Source organism: Pelodiscus sinensis, chromosome 22, assembly GCF_049634645.1.
Source record: "Pelodiscus sinensis isolate JC-2024 chromosome 22, ASM4963464v1, whole genome shotgun sequence".
In the NCBI taxonomy this organism is placed as follows: Eukaryota; Metazoa; Chordata; order Testudines; family Trionychidae; genus Pelodiscus; species Pelodiscus sinensis.
In genome coordinates this window covers 11922394-11940750 of record NC_134732.1, presented here as the reverse complement: position 1 = coordinate 11940750, position 18357 = coordinate 11922394, and the positions used below count along the sequence as shown (strand labels likewise).

The 18357-nt window shown below is 48.4% G+C and overlaps 3 protein-coding genes across 7 annotated transcripts in view; 1 reads left to right on the top strand and 2 right to left on the bottom strand.

The window, feature by feature from the left end:
* NUP188 (nucleoporin 188) overlaps positions 1-12231 on the bottom strand; it is a 61526-nt gene extending 49295 nt beyond the window's left edge. The window contains exons 1-4 of one of the 3 annotated variants that reach the window (XM_075905731.1): positions 12105-12231; positions 9150-9204; positions 7341-7414; positions 224-308 (exon numbers count right to left, since the gene is read on the bottom strand). In XM_075905731.1, coding sequence (XP_075761846.1) covers positions 224-308; positions 7341-7414; positions 9150-9204; positions 12105-12130 — 240 coding nt within the window. In that variant the 5' untranslated portion in view covers positions 12131-12231. Of the gene's footprint in view, positions 1-223; positions 309-7340; positions 7415-9149; positions 9205-11661; positions 11741-12104 lie in introns of those variants that run through there. The other 2 variants (XM_075905732.1, XM_075905733.1) reach the window with 2 other exon arrangements.
* On the top strand, positions 11767-17553 carry DOLK (dolichol kinase). Of its 3 annotated transcripts, none has more exons than XM_075905736.1 (2): positions 11767-11809; positions 15697-17553. In XM_075905736.1, the coding sequence occupies exon 2, from the start codon at positions 15798-15800 to the stop codon at positions 17385-17387; it is 1590 nt and encodes a 529-aa protein (XP_075761851.1). In that variant the 5' UTR covers positions 11767-11809; positions 15697-15797; the 3' UTR covers positions 17388-17553. The 3 variants fall into 3 exon arrangements, with proteins under 3 accessions (XP_075761851.1, XP_075761849.1, XP_075761850.1); XM_075905734.1 differs by lacking the exon at positions 11767-11809 and adding an exon at positions 12133-12268; XM_075905735.1 differs by lacking the exon at positions 11767-11809 and adding an exon at positions 12316-12426.
* Positions 17489-18357, bottom strand: part of PHYHD1 (phytanoyl-CoA dioxygenase domain containing 1) — a 25393-nt gene continuing 24524 nt past the window's right edge. The window contains exon 12 of the mRNA XM_025182608.2: positions 17489-17746. The gene's annotated coding sequence lies outside the window, so the exon portion shown is untranslated. The remainder of the gene's footprint in view (positions 17747-18357) is intronic.

The following is an 18357-nucleotide window of genomic DNA, read 5'->3' as shown; positions in this document are numbered from 1 at the left end:
GCCTGGGAACATGCAAATGAAGCCCGGGATATTTAAATCCCGGGCTTCATTTGCAAGTTCGAATGCCTATATTAGCCACCATAGTTCGAAGTAGGGTGGCAGTGTAGACATATCCTTAGAGATAAAATACACTATGCCAACAACAGAAAGCACAAACCCAGGTCTCTGGCTGTGCATTCCAAATGTGAGGGCAAGAATTAAGCTGCCTACAACATCTGCTCACCAAAAATTTGCTAATCCTCAGGCCCAGTTCCTTCAGTGGAGCTGCCACATCTTTATCACCTTTCACTTTTTCTGCTGAACTTTCACTACAGAAAGAAAATCAATTTTTAGTCATGATAATGCACTAACACAAAAGCAAACCAAAAAGGCTTAATTCCAAAATCCCTGCTTTTTGCCAGTTTAAAGTAGGAATGTTAGATACTGGGCAATAGAGTAATCAACTAACCAAATGAATTCTTAACAGTTAGTCGACTATTCTAAAGTCCCCGGGAGCGAAGCCGCCAGCCAGTGCGCTCTGGCCCCACTTCCAGGAAGCCCCCTGCTACCCTGATAAAGAGGCAGCAGTGTGGGGTGTCAGGCGGGAGCCAGTCTGCGAGGGGAGCCTGTTTAAAAAACAGCTCCCTGCACAGACCAGATGCCTCCCACCTTATGCTGCTGCCTCTGATACAGAGGCAGTAGCGTGGGATGGCAGCAGTCCCTATCCGCATTGGAGCGGTGGGCCTGGGCCAGCTGTGGACAGAGGCTCCTCTAGCTGCAGCCCCTACCACAAGGAGCTCAGACCCACCGTGGACAGGGGCTGCTTCCATGAAGCACCCTCTGCCCCCAACAAGCCCAGGTTCACCGTGGACAGAGGCTGCTCCAGCAGCAGTCCTTCTCTGTGGGGAGCTTGGACCCTGCGCACACAGGGGCTGCTGCCGGGAACTAGCCTCTATCCATGGTGAGCCAGGGCCTGCCACGGCAGAGTCTGCTTCACGACAGACTCCCCTGCGCACCCCCCTATGCTTCTGCTTCTGATAGAGGCAGCAGCAGCGCAGGTGGGAGACAGACAGCCCCCCTGGAGCCAGTGCTGGGGGAACTGGCTCTTAAGCTGGCTCCCCACAGCACCAGCTCCTGTTCCCTCTCACTGCTTCTGATGCGAATGTGAGTAGTCAACTAGATTAGCTTGGGTTTATCAGTTATTGGTTATCGTATAGTCAACTACACATTTACATCCATAAGAACGGCCTTACTGGGTCAGACCAAAGGTCCATCTAGCCCAGTAGCCTGTCTACCGACAGTGGCCAACACCAGGTGCCCTATAGAGGGTGGACCGAAGACAATGATCAAGCGATTTGTCTCCTGCCATCCTTCTCCAGCCTCTGACAAACAGAGGCCAGGGACACCATTTCTATCCCCTGGCTAATAGCCTTTTAAGGACCTAACCTCCATGAAATTATCTAGCATCTCTTTAATCTATGTTATAGTCCTAGCCTTCACAGCGTCCTCTGGCAAGGAGTTCCACAGGTTGACTACACGCTATGTGAAGAAGAACTTTCTTTTATTAGTTTTAAACCTGCTACCCATTAATTTCACTTGGTGTCCTCTAGTTCTTCTATTATGGGAACTAATAAATAACTTTTCTTTATCCGCCCTCTTCACACGACTCATGATTTTTATACCTCTATCATATCCCCCCTCAGTCTCCTCTTTTCTAAACTGAAAAGTCCCAGTCACTTTAACTTCTCTTCATACAGGACCCATTCCAAACCCCTAATCATTTTAGTTGCCCTTTTCTGAACCCTCTCCAAGGCCAAAATATCTTTTTTGAGGTGAGGAGACCACATCTGTACACAGTATTCAAGATGCGGGCGTACCATAGTTTTATACAGGGGCAGTAAGATATTCTGTGTCTTATTTTCTATCTCTTTCTTAATAATTCCTAGCATCCTATTTGCTTTTTTGACCGCCGCTGCACACTATGTGGAAGTTTTCAGAGAACTATCCACAATAACTCCAAGATCTCTTTCCTGATTTGTCATAGCCAAATTAGCCCCCATCATTCTGTACATATAGTTAGGGTTATTTTTCCCGATGTGCGTTACTTTACACTTATCCACATTAAATTTAATTTGCCATTTTGTTGCCCAATCACTCCGTTTGGTGAGATCTTTTTGAAGTTCTTCACAGTCTGCTTCTGTCTTGACTCTCTTAAACAGTTTAGTATCATCCGCAAACTTTACCACCTCACTGCTTACCCCTTTCTCCAGATCATTTATGAATAAGTTGAAAAGGATTGGTCCCTGGACTGACTCTTGGGGGACACCACTAATTACCCCTCTCCATTCTGAAAATTTACCATTTATTCCTGCCCTTTGTTTCCTGTCTTTTAACCAGTTCTCAGTCCAAGAAAGGATCTTGCCTCTTATCCCATGGCCATGTAATTTACACAAGAGCCTTTGGTGAGGGACCTTGTAAAAGGCTTTCTGAAAATCTAAGTATACTATATCTACTGGATCCCCCTTGTCTGCATGTTTGTTAACCCCTTCAAAGAACTCTAATAGATTAGTAAGACATGATTTCCCTTTACAGAAACCATGTTGACTTTTGTCCAACAAATTATGTTCTTCTACATGCCTCACAATTTTATTCTTTACTATTGTTTCGACTAATTTGCCCGGTACTAAAGTTAGACTTACCAGTCTGTAATTGCCAGGATTGCCTCTAGAGCCCTTTTTAAATATTGGTGTCATGTTGGCTACCTTCCAGTCATTAGGTACGGAAGCCGATTTAAAGGATTGGTTACAAACCACAGATAATAGTTCCGCAATTTCCCATTTGAGTTTTTTTAGAACCCTTGGATGAATGCCATCCGGTCCCGGAGATTTGTTAACATTAAGTTTTTCTATTTGTTCCAAAACCTCCTCTAATGACACTTCAATCCAGGACAGTTCCTCAGATTCATCACCCACAAAGGACGATGCAGATTTGGAAATGACCCAGTAAGGCCGTTCTTATGTTCTTATCCCTCATTTAAAATCAGACTTTCCAGTGATTATTCTGGATTTTCTATATTTAATATACATACTGTAACCTTTTCAGGATTTGTTTGACATAGTTAACTTAATGTACAATGCAACTATAATAAACATAGAAGGATAACCATCTTCATCCTTTTAATGTGAGACTCTGGATCTCATTTTGAGAAGACTAATGGCATGTCTGCACTACCAAGTTTTGTAGCCAAAAATTGCTTTTTGGCAACAAAACAGTGAAAGCATACACACTACAACACAACTTTTGTGGGGAGAAACACTCAATTTGGATGACAAAAAATTTCAAACTCAAAGAGAAACTTTTTACTTTTTACCTCCCTATATTGTCAGAGTCAGTGTAGACACTGCTGTTTGTTTTGTCCACAGAACTATCCATAATGCCTGCCTTGATGTCTCTGCTCAGTGTGTTTATCTCTGCTGCTCTGCAGGCATGTGCACCTCCTTTTTCAAAGTGGAGATGTAAATTCCATTTAATTGGCTAACCCATTAAAATATTATTTAATCAATTAAATCAGATTAAAGGGGGGCTAACAAGAGAGGAGCTCCAGCCTGGAGGGAGCAGCCCCTCCCCCCCACATCCACTGCTCAGCTGGAATGCTCACCCACCACACCCTCTGCCATAAGCAGGGGCTGCTCCAGCCCAGTCAGAGCAGCCTCTGCCTGCAGCCCACCTGCTACAAGCAGGAGCCAGAACACAGGAGCAGCCCCTGCCTGCCATGGGCCAGAGCGCCCTGGCTTGCTGCACACAGATGTTGATCCAGCCAGGATGCTAGAGGCCAGGGCACCCTGCAGGCAGTGGCTGCTCTGGCGTCTCGACTTGAGCAGCCCCTGCTTTCATGGCACCCGGATCCATTGTGGGTGGGGGCTACTCCCCAGGACACTAGAGCAGCCCCTGCATGCAGTGGACCAGGGCACCCCAAAGGCTGGGGCTCCTCTGATGTCATGGCCAGAGCAGTCTTTGTCTTTGGGGTGCCTGGGCCAGAGACTTTGGGATGCCTGGGCCCGCTGCAGGCAGGGGCTGCGCTGGAGTGGCCCCTGTCCAAGGCAGGCCCCCCACTGGGCTGGAGCAACAGCCTGCAGCTGCTCCGGCCCCACCAGTTAACCTTAACCAGTAAGACTCATCCTTACCAGTTAATAGGTTAAACCTTCACATCCCTATTTCAAAGCTCTGGGAAGTATCTGACAGCTGAGTGTACTGCTCTGTTTCAGGAACAAACAAAAAGTAAAATATTGGGATATCCCTGTTCTGCCCTGCACTAGGAACACAGAGGCAGACAGACTGCTGCTGCAGGGGTAGAGGACAGGCTGCTGTGCCACTTGGACAATCCTCAGCACAGAGAGCTCCCAGAGCTTCTCATGATGCCACTCCCAGCGGCTGAGCAGGCTGTGGGAGAACTCTGGGGGGAATCCCAAGACGTGCAGGGAAAAGCTCTGCCTTTCCACAACATGGCCCTGTGGGATACCTACCCACAGTGTATTGCTCACACTGTGGATGATGGTGCCCCCAGTGTGGACATGATCTGTTGACAGAGACAGCAAATGTGAACACCCACTGGTGATTTTTGTTTTGTTGACTTCTGGACATCAATCTAAGTTTTACTGACAAAACTTGGTGGTGTGGACTTGGCCTCAGTGTCAAGAAGAGTCATTCCTCTGTTCTGACGCTTCATCTTTGGGTAACTTACAGGGACACTCTTAGGTAACTTACAGGGAACCTGCAGCTCGTTAGCCGCATATGGCTCCTCTCCCCCAAAACTATGGCTCACAAAGCCACTCCTGAGCCCCCCCCAACTGCCCCTTCCCCTCCAGGCTCCTCTGTGCTCACCGGGACAGTGATTCAAAATGGCGCTCAAGATGGTGGGTATTGACAGGAGCCTGATATGGCCAAAAAGCCTAATCTTGTTTCTTAAAGGGGCAGCCTCCCTTTTTTTTTTTTTTGCTTGACAATTCAGGGGGGGAAGTGGGGGACATGCACAGGCTTTCCCTTTTTTTTTTTGCTTGACAATTGTGGTGTGGCTAGTCACATTTTTTCTGCTGATGTTTCCGCTCTCTTTGTTAAATGGGTTGGCCACCCCTGCTCTACAGATTCTGGTACATGATTACTGTAGCTTAACAAAAAGCTGGGATAAACAGGTTTCTAATATAGGCTGGGAGAAGACAAGAACCTGTGTTATTTCTACACTAGCCAATTAGCCCGTCATAAAACAGGATTTTCAGGTCTCTCCTCCACATCCTATTCCCTTTCTATCTCGGTCTTCTCTCCTGAGCCTCTGGTCTCTCGCTCCGTCTCTCTCTCTCTCCCCCCTATCTCTCTCTCAGCTCTCCTCCGTCTCCTGCCTCTCTCTCCATCTCTTTCTCTTCTCCCCCTCCTGCCTCTCACTCTCTCTCTCTCGTCTCCTCCTCCTCCTGCATGGGAGCATGGAGGCCAAACAGCTGTTTGCGCCGCTTGCTCCCGCGCAGCAGCCTGGCTGAGTGGCTGCGTACGAACTCCAGCTGCCCACCTGCACCGTTTCCCTTCACCCCAGCACTGATCCTACAGCCTCCCCGTTGTCCTCCACCTTCCCCATCCCCCTCATTCCTCTGCCCTCCCCCTGGCCAGGCTCAGCGTCCAGCCCTCACTCAAAGGTGCCGACTGGAGAACTGAGCAGGAGGCAGCCATGGAGCAGGCGGCTAGAGAGAAGCGGCACTTTTCCCTTAAAAGCGCCGCTTCTCTCCAGCTGGCTGTGCAGCTGCTTGTGCTTCTCCAGCCCACACCTCCCTCCCGGGCCCACTCCAGGTTGCAAACTCTCCTGGACTGTTTGGACCAGACATCATCACAGTAAGGACATGATGGAGACTCCAAGACCCGCCCCCTGGCCGTGTACGTCACCGCCCCGCCCCCCTTCGCCTCCTGCCGTGGCGCTTCCTGCCTGCTCCTGACTTCTATGCTGCTCAGCTGGGCCACCACGGGGGAGCCCAAACGGCTGCTTGCTCCACTTGCTCCCCTGTGGCGGCCCGGCTGAGTGGTGCAGAAGTCAGCCAAGCGCCACAACGGGAGACGAAGGACGTGACTCAGGCAACAGCGTCGACCAAAGGGAACAGCCAGGGAGGCAACAGCACCGCCCAGAGTGAACAGCCAGCATTTCAGCGTTACAGAGTCACAGACATTGGGCTACTATATGTATGATTAGCCAATTAGCCTGTCATAAGAAGGGATTTTCAGGTCTCTCCTCCACATCGGTTTTCTCTCCTGAGCCTCCGGTCTCTCTCACCGTCTCTCTCTCTCTCTCCTCCTCCTACTACTTCCCCCACCCCCCCCTCTCTCAGCTCTCCTCCATCTCCTGCCTCTCTCTCCGTCTCTCGCTTTCTCTTCTCCTCCCTCTCCTGCCTCTCACTTCGGGGACCGCAGAGTCCAAACGATCACTTGCACCACTTGCTCCCATGCAGCAGCGGTGCATAAGTCAGCCGAGTGCCACGGCGGGAGGCGAAGGGGGGGCGGGGCGGTGACGTTCACAGCCAGGGGGTGGGGCCTGGAGCCACTGTCATGCCGCACGTCACCACCCAGCCCCCCTTCGCCTCCCGCCATGGTGCTCAGCTGACTTCTGCACCCCTCAGCCAGGCCGCCACGGGGCAGCAAGCAGCCATTTGGGCTTCCCTGTGGCGGCCCGGCTGAGTGGCACAGAAGTCAGCCGAGTGCCACGGCAGGAGGCCAAGAGGGGTGAGGCGGTGACGTACATGGCCAGGCCCCACCCCCTGGGCATATACGTCACCGCCCCGCCCCGCCCCCGTTCCCCTTCCACAGTGGCACTTGGCTGACTTCTGCGCCGCTCTTCCGGGCCATCGCAGGGGAGCAAGCGGCGCAAGCAGCTGTTTGGGCCCCACACTCCCCATGCAGCACAGGCCGCCCAGAGGGAACAGCCAGCATTTCAGCAACAGCGCCGCTCAGAGGGAACAGCCAGCTTTTCAGGCAACAGCACTGCCCAGAGGGAACAGCCAGCTTTTCAGGCAACAGCACCGCCCAGAGGGAACAGCCAGCATTTCGGCATTACAGACTCTCAGACATTGGGCTACTATATATATGATGATGTGGCATTTTCATGCCGACATAATATCAGCTGCACTGAAGCATCCCTTCTAAATCTCTCTATGTGAAAAGTGAAAACCCTGTAACATGGAGGTAACCGGCATATGAAGGGGGTAGAACCAATTTTTGAAGCATCACTGGGAAATATTGTGCACGTTTTTCTAGCTGTTTAACCACAGGCACCTATCACAGTAATATCTAGACATCTACTCTCTGATGCTAGGATCAAACAATTACTATACCTGGGAGGTTTATAGTATGAAAGCCCCTCTAACAGCCTCTCCCAATATTTGTTCAATTCTGCTGCAATCTGAGCCTAGAAAAGAAGAAAACAACACTGAAAGGACAAATTTCCTTACCCTCCCCAATATCAGATCTGTTCAATTTAAACTAAACAAGGAAATTCCAACACCACCCAAAGAACAGGACAGCAACAACACAAGACCAGCATGAAGAACATCTGTGATTTAGATTCTGATTCAAGGTAGGGACTGTATGAGAAATAATAGTTTGCTTCTTTGCCTAACTGTGGGAAGACAGGGGGAAGGATAAGACAGCAGGCTAGGCTCAGAAATGGATTTGGATTTCCAACCTCTGGGAACATTCTTGAAATCATGGACTCCATTCCAGGGAGTAAGGAAACAGGCTGCTCCACTAATGAATACTCCAGGCCAGCCTGCTTGGAAAGCAGCACTTGTGTCTGCTCCAGAAAGGAAGCCATCTTTGCACATATTAGGAATGTTAAAATGCAGTGAATTGACTAGTCAAGCAGTTGATAGAATGGACTAGTGGACAGGCACTTCCGCATTCCTCCTTTGAAATGTACAAGAGCCTCCGCCCTCTACTTCTACTTCTTGTTTATTCTCTCTCATTAGCCAGCTGTGGCACCATTGGAATTGTATATGTGCTAAGGATGTTAAGGACTAGTCAACTCTCAGATAAGTATTTGCTTATTGGATAGTCAGTCGACTAGTTAATTCCCCCCCTTGATTCCTCTATGACATAGAGGCAGCAAAGGGGGCGGGGGGAGTGGTACTTCAAAGCGGCAGCACCGCACCACTGAGCTGGGGATCAGCTATGCGGTGCTGCTGCTTTGAAACCCCAAGGCATTCCTTTGAAATGCTGAAACACCATGGAGTCCGGGGTCAGCTGGGGACTCCTCAGCTGACCCCGGGTTCTGGGGAAATGCCGCTCAGAAGCTGGGTTCCACTGAAATGCTGTGCAAAACAGGGGTCCACGCGGCATGTAGCATAGCATGGTGCCTGGGATCAGCAGGGGACTCTGAGTCCCCCGCTGATCCCAGGCTCCATGGCTTTGAAATGCACCAGACCCGCTGCTGGGGACTCTTGTATATTTCAAAGTAGGCACACCCGCATGCAGGCCAGAGTCAGTGGGACTTCCCGCTGGCCCCAGGCTGTACGCAGAGTTCTGCATTACTCCTTGGAAATGTACCAGAGAGCAGGGTTGGTATTGCCTTTTTGGGAGAAGCCAGTCTAACTCCCAGGCAGTGTAGCAAGCACGAGAGGCTAGCCCCCAGTCTCGCCCCTTCTGCCCTCCTTCCCTGCATTCTCAATTCCTGCAGCACCTGGAAAATGCAGTTGCCACACTGCCCGTTCCAATGCTCCGGGTGGCATGGCTGCAGTGCTGCCAACCCCCAGTGCTCTAGGTGGTGAGGTCAAGGAGTGAGGAACAGGGGGGCTGGATAGAGGGCAGGAATCCCAGGGGGTCAGGGAGCGGAGAGGGGAGCTGGTCAGGGGGCAGGGGCCAAGCCATGCCTGGTTGTTTGAGGCAGAATAACTTCCCCTAGCCATTCCCACCTGGCCTTCCATACAATTTCCATACCCAATCTGGCCCTCAAATCAAAAAGTTTGCCCACCCCTGAAGTAAAGGAATAAAAAACTCACAGTAAGACTATTTTGCAGGTAAAGAGGTAGCAGAACAGTAAAACATGATTCACTATCATTCAGCTGCTTACAAACAGAACAGCAGATGTATCAGGTCATATGTCTGTTCGGTAACAAATAAAGCTACCTAGCAAGTCCTCTACTTACTGGTTCCCTCAAAGCTGATCTGCCCAGCAGAATGGTCCAAAGTTCTCTGCTGCTCCTATAAATAAAGAGGGGGGGGGGGAACAAGTTCTCTCACTAATTTAAATACCATTCAAGGCTGATGTTCAGCCTACAAGCTTTTAAATTTAGTTTTCACTGAGAGCAGATCAAGTGGAAAGAGACCATAAGCAAACTTAAATCAAACAAAGCACATTTATTTCAGCTACTGTAATTGGTTCAATCTGGAATTGCACTAGAATCCATTGATAAGAACATCTCTTGCTATGATTAAGCAACAAAACATAGGGGCAATTTCTCTGTTCCATGCAGGGAACTGAATGACCATAAAGTTCTCCCAAGCAAGGAATCTCTGCAATGCATGGCATCAATATGGCTGAGCCAAAACTATCTCGTTTCCAATCCTGCCAAGCCTTTTCCGTGATTAAAAAGGTCTTTTGATTCATGACAATTTACTTATTTAATCTTATAGTATTTGACACATGGACTCTCTCTTAGTATATATTTATATAATGCCAAGAATAATGGTGGTTCTCTTCCAACTGGGGCCACGGCATTACTGTACTGCAAATAATACATACAAATTTTACTTGGAGTCAGACTTTCTTTCCATCAAGTATGGAGGTGTTACAGTACTTATTTCCAGCAAGTCTCAAAAATATTTCCAAAAACAATGAGAACATATTCTGTGCAAAGTGACCTGGAAAGCAGCTTATTCAGAGCAAAAATTACTATGTATATTTTGTACACTCGAGGAAATGTGGTGTTCAATTAAAAGTGAAAATCAGATCCCAGAATATCACGTTCATGATAAACTATCCCTGTGATGCAAAAAACGAATCTCTGGCCTCAAGTCTTTAAAGCTTCTGGAGGTTAAAACTCTAAAATCAGACTATACTCTATCATATTTTGCAAAGCAAAATTGATAATATGCAATTTTGTGTGTGTCATACACACAGCAATGTTGTACACAGATTCAACCAACATGTCCCCTTTTAAAGATGTGCAACTCTGATGTAAACTGAGATTTCAATTATGCAGCAAAACCCTTAAACGGTTCTATATTTGTTAAATGACACTCACTACTTAGCTTTCTAAGAGAGACAGAGAACAAAAGGAACACAAGGAAAATATGAATTAATTGCTAATCCCTTGTACCTTTTTTTCCAAATATTTCCTGTCACTGCTAAAGAATATATTACCTTTCCAAACACTGAAGTTAGGAGGAACATTATAATTGGATTGTAGTTTACTTAGGATTTTCATGTTAGGGGTTACAAAAGCTTGGTGATTGGTTCCAATAGGCTCCCCCAAACACCAGACAACTTAATCTTGAGTCAGTCTCTCTTAAGCCACAACTTCCACCTCTCACTCAGCTGTACAAACTCTTAATTCACCAGACTAGGATACAAAACTAAAATTAAGAGCAGCCCAAGCTCCAGAGGGAAAGTATTGCTGGTGTGTTTGGGGCATTAAGTGTTTAATAAATTGCTGCAGTGGCCCTAAGAGATCGGGAACCACTTGTTTTGTTATAGAGAGGAGAGGTGGAGGCCTTCATGTAAACTGATAATTTAACTTGGCCATGATTAATGCTAGTAAAATGCTGAAATATATTTAATGTTATTTAGTAAAAATAGATGGCTTCTTGGGGATTTACAACAGTACCTCACCAATTCCCCTTCAAACAATCACTAAGCAGGAAAAGTTCCAAACAGGGATGCATGAGTTAATTACATCATGAGGGGACAGAGCAGGACCATATGGAAGTAGAATACGGCCCCATATGTCATCTAGTCCGCTTCAGCTCTCATATACTTCTATTTCCAAGATCTCCTCAATGGAATAAACGCTTAGGCTACATCTACACTACACTACACCAATTCTGCATAAGAGTTCTTGTGCAAAAGTTCTTGCACAAGAGAGCGTCCACACTGCCATGTGCTATTGCAGAAGAGATGTGCTTTTGCGCAAGAGCCTCCGTGGCAGCGTGGATGCTCTCTTGCACAAGAAAGCTCTGATGGCCATTTTAGCCATAGGGGTTTCTTGTGCAAGAAATTCATGTTGCCTGTCTACACTGTCCTCTTGTGGAAGAGCTCCTGCGCAAGAGGGCTTATTCCTCGTGGGGAGAGGAATAACTCTTCTGGAAGAAGCCCTGTTTTGTTACTTGCTCAAGTACACACGTGCAGTGTTCTTGTGCAAAAAACCTGCAGTGTAGACATAGCCTATATAGATTTCATGACTCTCCTGGAGAACTTTATTCTGATGTCCGCAGGCAGGAGCAGAGAAAGTCGCCTCAGCTCATCTGGACGGGTGGGAAAGAGAGCAGGGATTCCCACTAGCAGAGCAGCCCTAGGGGCTCGGGGGAGGGGGAGTCCCAGTGGAGCGTGGTCACAGGCCCAAGCACGCAGCAGGCTGGGAGCAAAGGGACGCCGGTGCCCGGACAGATTCCATCCCAATGGGGCAGAGAGCAGAGCGCGCGCCAGCCTAGGGCACTCACAGGGCCACTCTATCCGCGAAATGGCTAGCACGTGGCGTGAGCCGCTGCCTGCCGCTTCCACGCAGGAGGCCCCGGGTGCGTGCGCAGCGGGGGGGGGGGGGGTGAGCTCCGCTCCGGGGCAGGACAGAGGCAGTGGGAACTATGCTCCGTAAGTGGCCGCTAGAGCGGGTCACCGGGTTGGGGGGGAGGGGCCTCTCCTGAGGGGGAGCAGTTGAGGATCGGGGTCATGGGGAGGAGCCTCTCGCATGGGCTGGGGTCAGTGGGAGGAGCCTCTTTTGGGGGGAAATTACCAGCCGGGGGCACGGCGGGGCAGGACTTGCCCCCTCTCCCCCTCCTTCCCCAGTTGCCGTTTAAACACGAGCTCCTTGGCCCGGCGCCTAGCCCCGATGCGGGTGAGTGTCGGGGTAGGGGAAAGTTCCCTCAGCGGCACCGCGTTCCCCTACCTCGCGCACAGCCCGCCGACCGCCATCTTCGCTCCCCTCTCACGTGACCCGTTACCCGCCGCACAGCCACCTGCATCACGTGATGCGGACCCGCTCTTCCCTCCGCCCCGCGGGCTCCCAACCACGTGACGGACAGGGGCCGCAAGATGGCGCCGTCCAGTGAGGTGAGTTAGTCAGGGAGCTGCCATGGGCAGATGTATAGAGCGGGCCCTGTCAAGGGCTCCCTGTCGAATTATACTGGGGCTAAGGGAGGCATAGCGCGGAGGCGGCTGGGGGCGGGCGCTGCTGTGCGCGAGAGCCGAGACGGCTGCTGTAGAGCCCTGTAGGTGCCAAGGGCAGGGTAACGGGTGAAGTGTGGAGCGGGAGAAGGGGGCTGCGCTGCGGGGATGTGTAGGGGGCGCGGAGTGAACTGCGAGGGGGCGTGTCCGCTGTGGGGCCAGGTTAAGGGTGTTATAGCGCCTATGGGGCTGTGAAGATGAACTAGAGTGTAGCGGGGGGGGGAGCCTGTCACTGCGAGCTCCTGAAGGAGAGTCCCTTTGTCTCCTACACTAGCTGGGGCAGCGTTTCCTAAACTATGGGCTGTGGCGTGGCTGCCGGGAGGAGAGCGGGGCGGGCTGGGAGGAGGCCTGGTGGGGGGGAACCGGCCGCCGGGAAGCAGGCTTGGGGGCAGCGGGGCTGTCCGGCGGAGATGGAGGGGAGGCGGGCCGGCGGAAGCAGGGGGTGGGGGGCTGGCCGGGGGAGATTGGGAGGAGGAGGATGGGAGAACCAGCCTACGGAAGCAGGGCTGGACGGGGACAGTGGGGCTGGCCAAGGGAGATCAGGAGGAGAAGTGGGGGAGAATTGGCCGGCTGGGAGGAGGTCGGGGGGAGCGGGGGAGATCGGTGGATGGAGGTAGGGTGGGGAACCGGCCACTGGAAGCAGGGCTGGACGGGGGAGATCGGGAGGAGAAGCGGGAGGCGGGACTGACCCGGGCACATGCAGACCAAGCTACACAAATGAGTCTGGCCCCAGGGATTCCATTTTGTCCCCCATACCCTCCCTTGAGTAGTTGCGAACTGCTTGGCTGGTAGACACGCTCAGGCAGCGTGAGCACATCTACCAACCAGGCAGTTCGCAGCTACAGACTGATAAACCTCAGTAATAATAAAACTTACCTAATTAGAAAATACCAGACTGTCCGGTACAAAACCGGACACCTGACAACCCTACCCCTCCTAGCCAGATACCCTACCCCCAATCTGCTCCTGCTCCTGCCTCCAGGAGTGCCCATGCAGCACCAGGTCCCCCAAGCTCTGGCCCAGGCTGGGCGGAGGATGCAGCCTGGTGAAACACTGAAAATTTATTCATTTTTAATTCTTTTTTAAATATGTGTTTCTATTTTTGGGCTGCAAAAAACAGTACAAAAAAAAACGGGCTCCAACTAAAGTAAAAAGTTTGGGAAACCCTGGTCTAGCCAGCTTTCTATCCATCTTACAGTCCATTTATACAATCCATATTCCTTTAACTTGCTGGCAAGAATATTGTGGGTGACCATATCAAAAGCTTTGCTAAAACTGGCACTGGGGGTTTTGGGAGGACCAGAAACAAGTTATTTGAATATTCATCATTTGCTTAAAGAATATGCAAATATGCAAATGAAGAATACTGGTCCTCCAAAAGCTTGTGAATGGATTTACTGGTTCCTGTGTCAAAAAGTTTGGGAGCCCTGAGCTGAGACTTCTCCCTGACGTCTAGATAGTTTGTGGCTCACTTAGTTTCTGAGAAAGTACAGATTGCCTAAAATTAATGATATGAAGAAATAAATCCTTTCACTGAAAAAAAAATTACAGCCTTTATATAAGTAGATAAGTATAATGTGGTTCCCATGTTGGGAGCCTGAATAGACTTAAACACAGAAAAAGATAAGGAGTTCATCAAACACAAATGGGTCTCTTAAAGGTATCAGCTGTGGGTTATGAATAACATTTCTTAAGTTTTTGATGGAAAATGCATGTATGTTAATAATGACATAAAAAAACTTTGGGATTTTTTTTAATAATGACACTGATATGTGCAGAAGAGAATGCCCAGCTGAAGCTGTAAAATGGGTAGGGAAGGCTAAATGTGACTAAATATACAGAATGTGACTAAATAAACACAAGCTTCAGGGGGTAGCTGAGTTAATCTGTACAGGATAAACTTAAAAAACAACAAATGGTCTGGTAGCAGGATAAACTTAAAAAACAACGAATGGTCTGGTAGCACTATAGACTAAGAAAACATGTAGATGGTATCATGAGCTTTTGTGGGCAGAGCCCACATCTTCAGGTGACCGAAGAAGTGAGCTGTGTCCATGAAAGCTCATGATACCATCTACATGTTTTGTTAGTCTATAAAGTGCTACCAGACCATTTGTTGTTTTTTAAGTTTATTGATGTAAATATACAGAATCTGACTTTAAAGTGTCACATGCTCCTCACAGGTTGGGAGGAGGCTTCGCACACTCTTCCCGCGGGGGAACTGCGCAAAGTTTCCTTCGCCTGGCCCTGCGAGGAACACAGCACTTCAAAGTGCCACTCGCTTCTCGCAGGGCAGGAGGAGGCTTTGTGCACTCCCCCACCCCGAGGCCGTGATTGGCCTGGGGGGAGAGAGTGCGAAGCCTCCACCCGCCCTGCGAGGAGCATGTGGCACTTTAAAGTCACATTATGTATATTTACATAAATAAACTTAAAAAACAACAAATGGTCTGGTAGCACTTTATAGACTGTAGCACTTTACAGGCCGTGATTGGCCTGGGGGTGAGGGAGCGTGCAAAGCCTCTTCCCATCCTGCCAGGGGCATGGGTGCCTAGTGGGAAGGGGGAGGAAAGGGTTTCTCCCTCTCCCAGACCAATCATGTCTATGGGTGGGGAAGCCGAGAAGCATCCTGGCCCCTCCCCGTCTGGGATGACCTGGGGGCAATTAAAAAATGTTTTAAGTGGAAGCAGTGGGGCCCTGGCCAATAATTATTGCCCACCCCTGCTCTATCACAAAGAGGCAGCAAGGACAGAAAGAGGAGGAGGTGTTGGGGGGGTGCCGGTTTAAAAGCCGGTTCCCTCCAGCTCTGTGGGAGAGGGCTGGAGCTCCAGTACATCTAGCGGGACTCCCCACTGGCCCCGGGCTCCATGCTGCATTTCAATATTTGGAATGCACAAGGCGAAAAGCTGCTAGTGCTTATCGACTAATCAATTAGCTAATTAATCCAAATTTAGCATCCCTAGTCTAAGTGCCTTTTCCAATGCAGTTCTTGTGAGTACTGCTACTTACACACTCATTGCAAAATATAAAGCATTCCCTTCCATACTTTTAGGAGAGGGGAAAAACCTTGCACTGCAATAGAAGTATTTTGTATTTGCATGTAAATAAAAATACTGTAAGATTTTACTTGTGGCATCGCAAGCTGAGTTTTCTGATTCTTGAAAGCAGTAAAAAATGTTGGTTGATTTATTTTGGTCTTGATTTTATTTTTCCCATCAGAGGAATTAAAGCTTTCAACTGCGCTTAAGAAAATAATGAGGAGGGAGCCTCAGCTGTTCAAGTAGTCTTTTTTTAATTTTATTTGTTTATTTTTATAGGCATTGCAGTGGAATGAAGTGAACTTTTACTGATGGACCCAGGAAAGGACTATATTGAAAATTTTGGGATCTGACAGTTGTAAAGATTCTGAAATCATAGGATGAAGCTGACTGGAACCATGTTAAACAAAGCATTGCTTTTGGAATCTCTGATTGTGTTCATTATTGTGCTGTGTGTGCACACAGTAGTTTGGGACCGGTATTCCTGGTGTGCTATTGCTCTTGCCATTCAAGCTTTTTACGTCCAATTTAAATGGGATCGTCTACTCCAACTAGGTGGGGCCGTATTCCAGTTTCGAACAACAGCTAACAGTGGCCTCCTACCAGCTAGTATGGTCATCCCACTCCTAGGGATTGTGATGAAGGAGAGATGCAAGGCTGTCGGCATTGTGTACTTTGAACGTTTTGGCATAGTTGTGGCCTCTACGGGTATGGTGTTAGCCCTTTTCCTATCTGTAATAGCAGTTGGCATCACGAGACCTGTGCCGACTAACACCTGCATCCTTTCAGGCATTGCTGGCACTATAATACTCTATATCATGAAATATTCTTTAACTGTTTCTGAAGTGATAGAGGTTCTGGAAGTGCTGCTTATTTTTGTCTACCTCAGTATGATCTTGCTCTATCTCTTACCTCGATGTTTTACTCCTGGAGAAGCATTACTAGTTCTTGGGGGTATAAGTTTCATCCTCAACCAGCTCATTAAACGTTCTCTGAATGTGATAGAGGGCAGAGGGGATCCTGTCGATTTTGTCCTTCTAGTGGCAGTGGCTGGAGTGGTCCTTCTTGGGATTTTCTTCACTGCTCTCTTCTGTTTCATGGATTCAGGCACCTGGACCTCCTCCATGTTTTTCCACATGATGACAGCAGTGCTGGGACTGGGGGTCCTCATGCCTTGGCTTTATCATCTGATCCGAAGAAATCCCTTGCTCTGGCTCCTCCAGTTTCTGATTCAGACACAAACAAGAGTTTACCTCCTTGTGTATTGGACCTTGTTGGCTGCCTCTGCATGCATGGTGGTTCTCTACCAGAATTCAAAAAGATCATCTGAATCTAAAAAGCACCAAGCTTCAACCATAACCAGAAAATACTTCCACTTCATCGTGGTAGCTACTTATACCCCTGGGCTAATTTATGACCACCAACTTCTCTACATTGCTGCAGTGCTGTGTTTGGTAGTGTTTATCCTCTTAGAGTACATACGATACTTCAGGATCAAACCATTTGGACAAACACTTAGGCATTTGCTCACTCTCTTTTTGGATGAACGAGATAGTGGTCCTCTGATCTTGACTCACATTTACCTACTTCTTGGGATGTCCCTTCCAGTGTGGTTGTTCCCCAGGCCTTGTGCACCCAAGGGTACCCTGGCTGGGGCAGGAGCCTTAGTTCCCTATGCTGGAGTATTGGCTGTAGGGGTGGGAGATACAATAGCTTCAGTTTTTGGCAGTACAATAGGGGAAATCAAATGGCCCGGGACAAAGAAGACATTTGAAGGGACAATGACTGCCATCTTTGCTCAGATTATTGCTGTGGCTCTTATTCTGATCTTTGATGGCAGAGTGAACCTGAATACCAGCTATGCTTGGATTTTGGGATCCATCAGCTTAGTTTCCCTTTTGGAAGCCTACACTACCCAAATAGACAATTTGCTCCTACCTCTCTACCTCCAGATACTGCTCATGGCTTAGACACATTGCCAGGAACAGAGACTTCCCTTCTAGCTAATGGTGGTAATGAGCCATGCATCCCTGCTGAGAGCTCAGTAGAGCCAGTTTGGTATGGAATGCTATTTTTGGTACAGCCAAGTAGAATAGCTCTTCAACTCATAATTTATAATAAAAGTAAAGGCTTCTGTTTGTTTTTTATTATTTAATAGCTAAAGCAGCATTAATCATTGCATCCTCTCAGAGGAGTAATAGGAGAATATCTACGTGATACCGTGATTCATATAGTGGATAATGCTGAATTAGATATACAGTCATAGTGATGTCATTTCCAAGTCTCTTCCTAGATGCACTGAAGTAGAAGAGGTGGGAAGGTGAGTTCACTACAAGGGAACAGATGGTTTTGTTACCTTAAAAGTTTGAAATAGACACAGTTCAGTAGTTGTATGCAGTATTTGTTATAGCCATAGTAATCCGAAGGTATTAGAGAGACAAGGTGGATGAAGTAATATCATTTATTGAACCATCTTCTGTTGGTAAGAGAGAAGCTTTCAAGCTAAGCAGAGCTCGTTTTCTTGTAACCTGAATGGGATCTCAAGAAGAGCGCTATGTAGGTCTAAAGCTTGTCTCTGTCTCCCCAACCAAAAGTGGGTCCAGTAAATATTACCTCACCAACCTTGTCTCTCTGCTCACCAGCGCAGGCTCCTACAAAGCTTGTGCACTGTACTGGCTTGCCACTAGGTTGAGTCCTACTGGCTTGTATTCTTGCACATTTGAATTCTGCCTCTTTCAATAAACGCATGCTGTTGCAGTGAGGGTGTGCACCACCTGCACCATAGGATCAGGTTGTATGAAACAACACTAATGCTTATTCTGTTTAAGATAATTTCAAATAGTGTCAAACTTGGTTTATTGGAGGAGCATGGATAGATGGGCTTGCAGGGTGAAAGCAATAGCCTTTGTGGTTAAAATTTTGATTTATTTGCCAATTCTT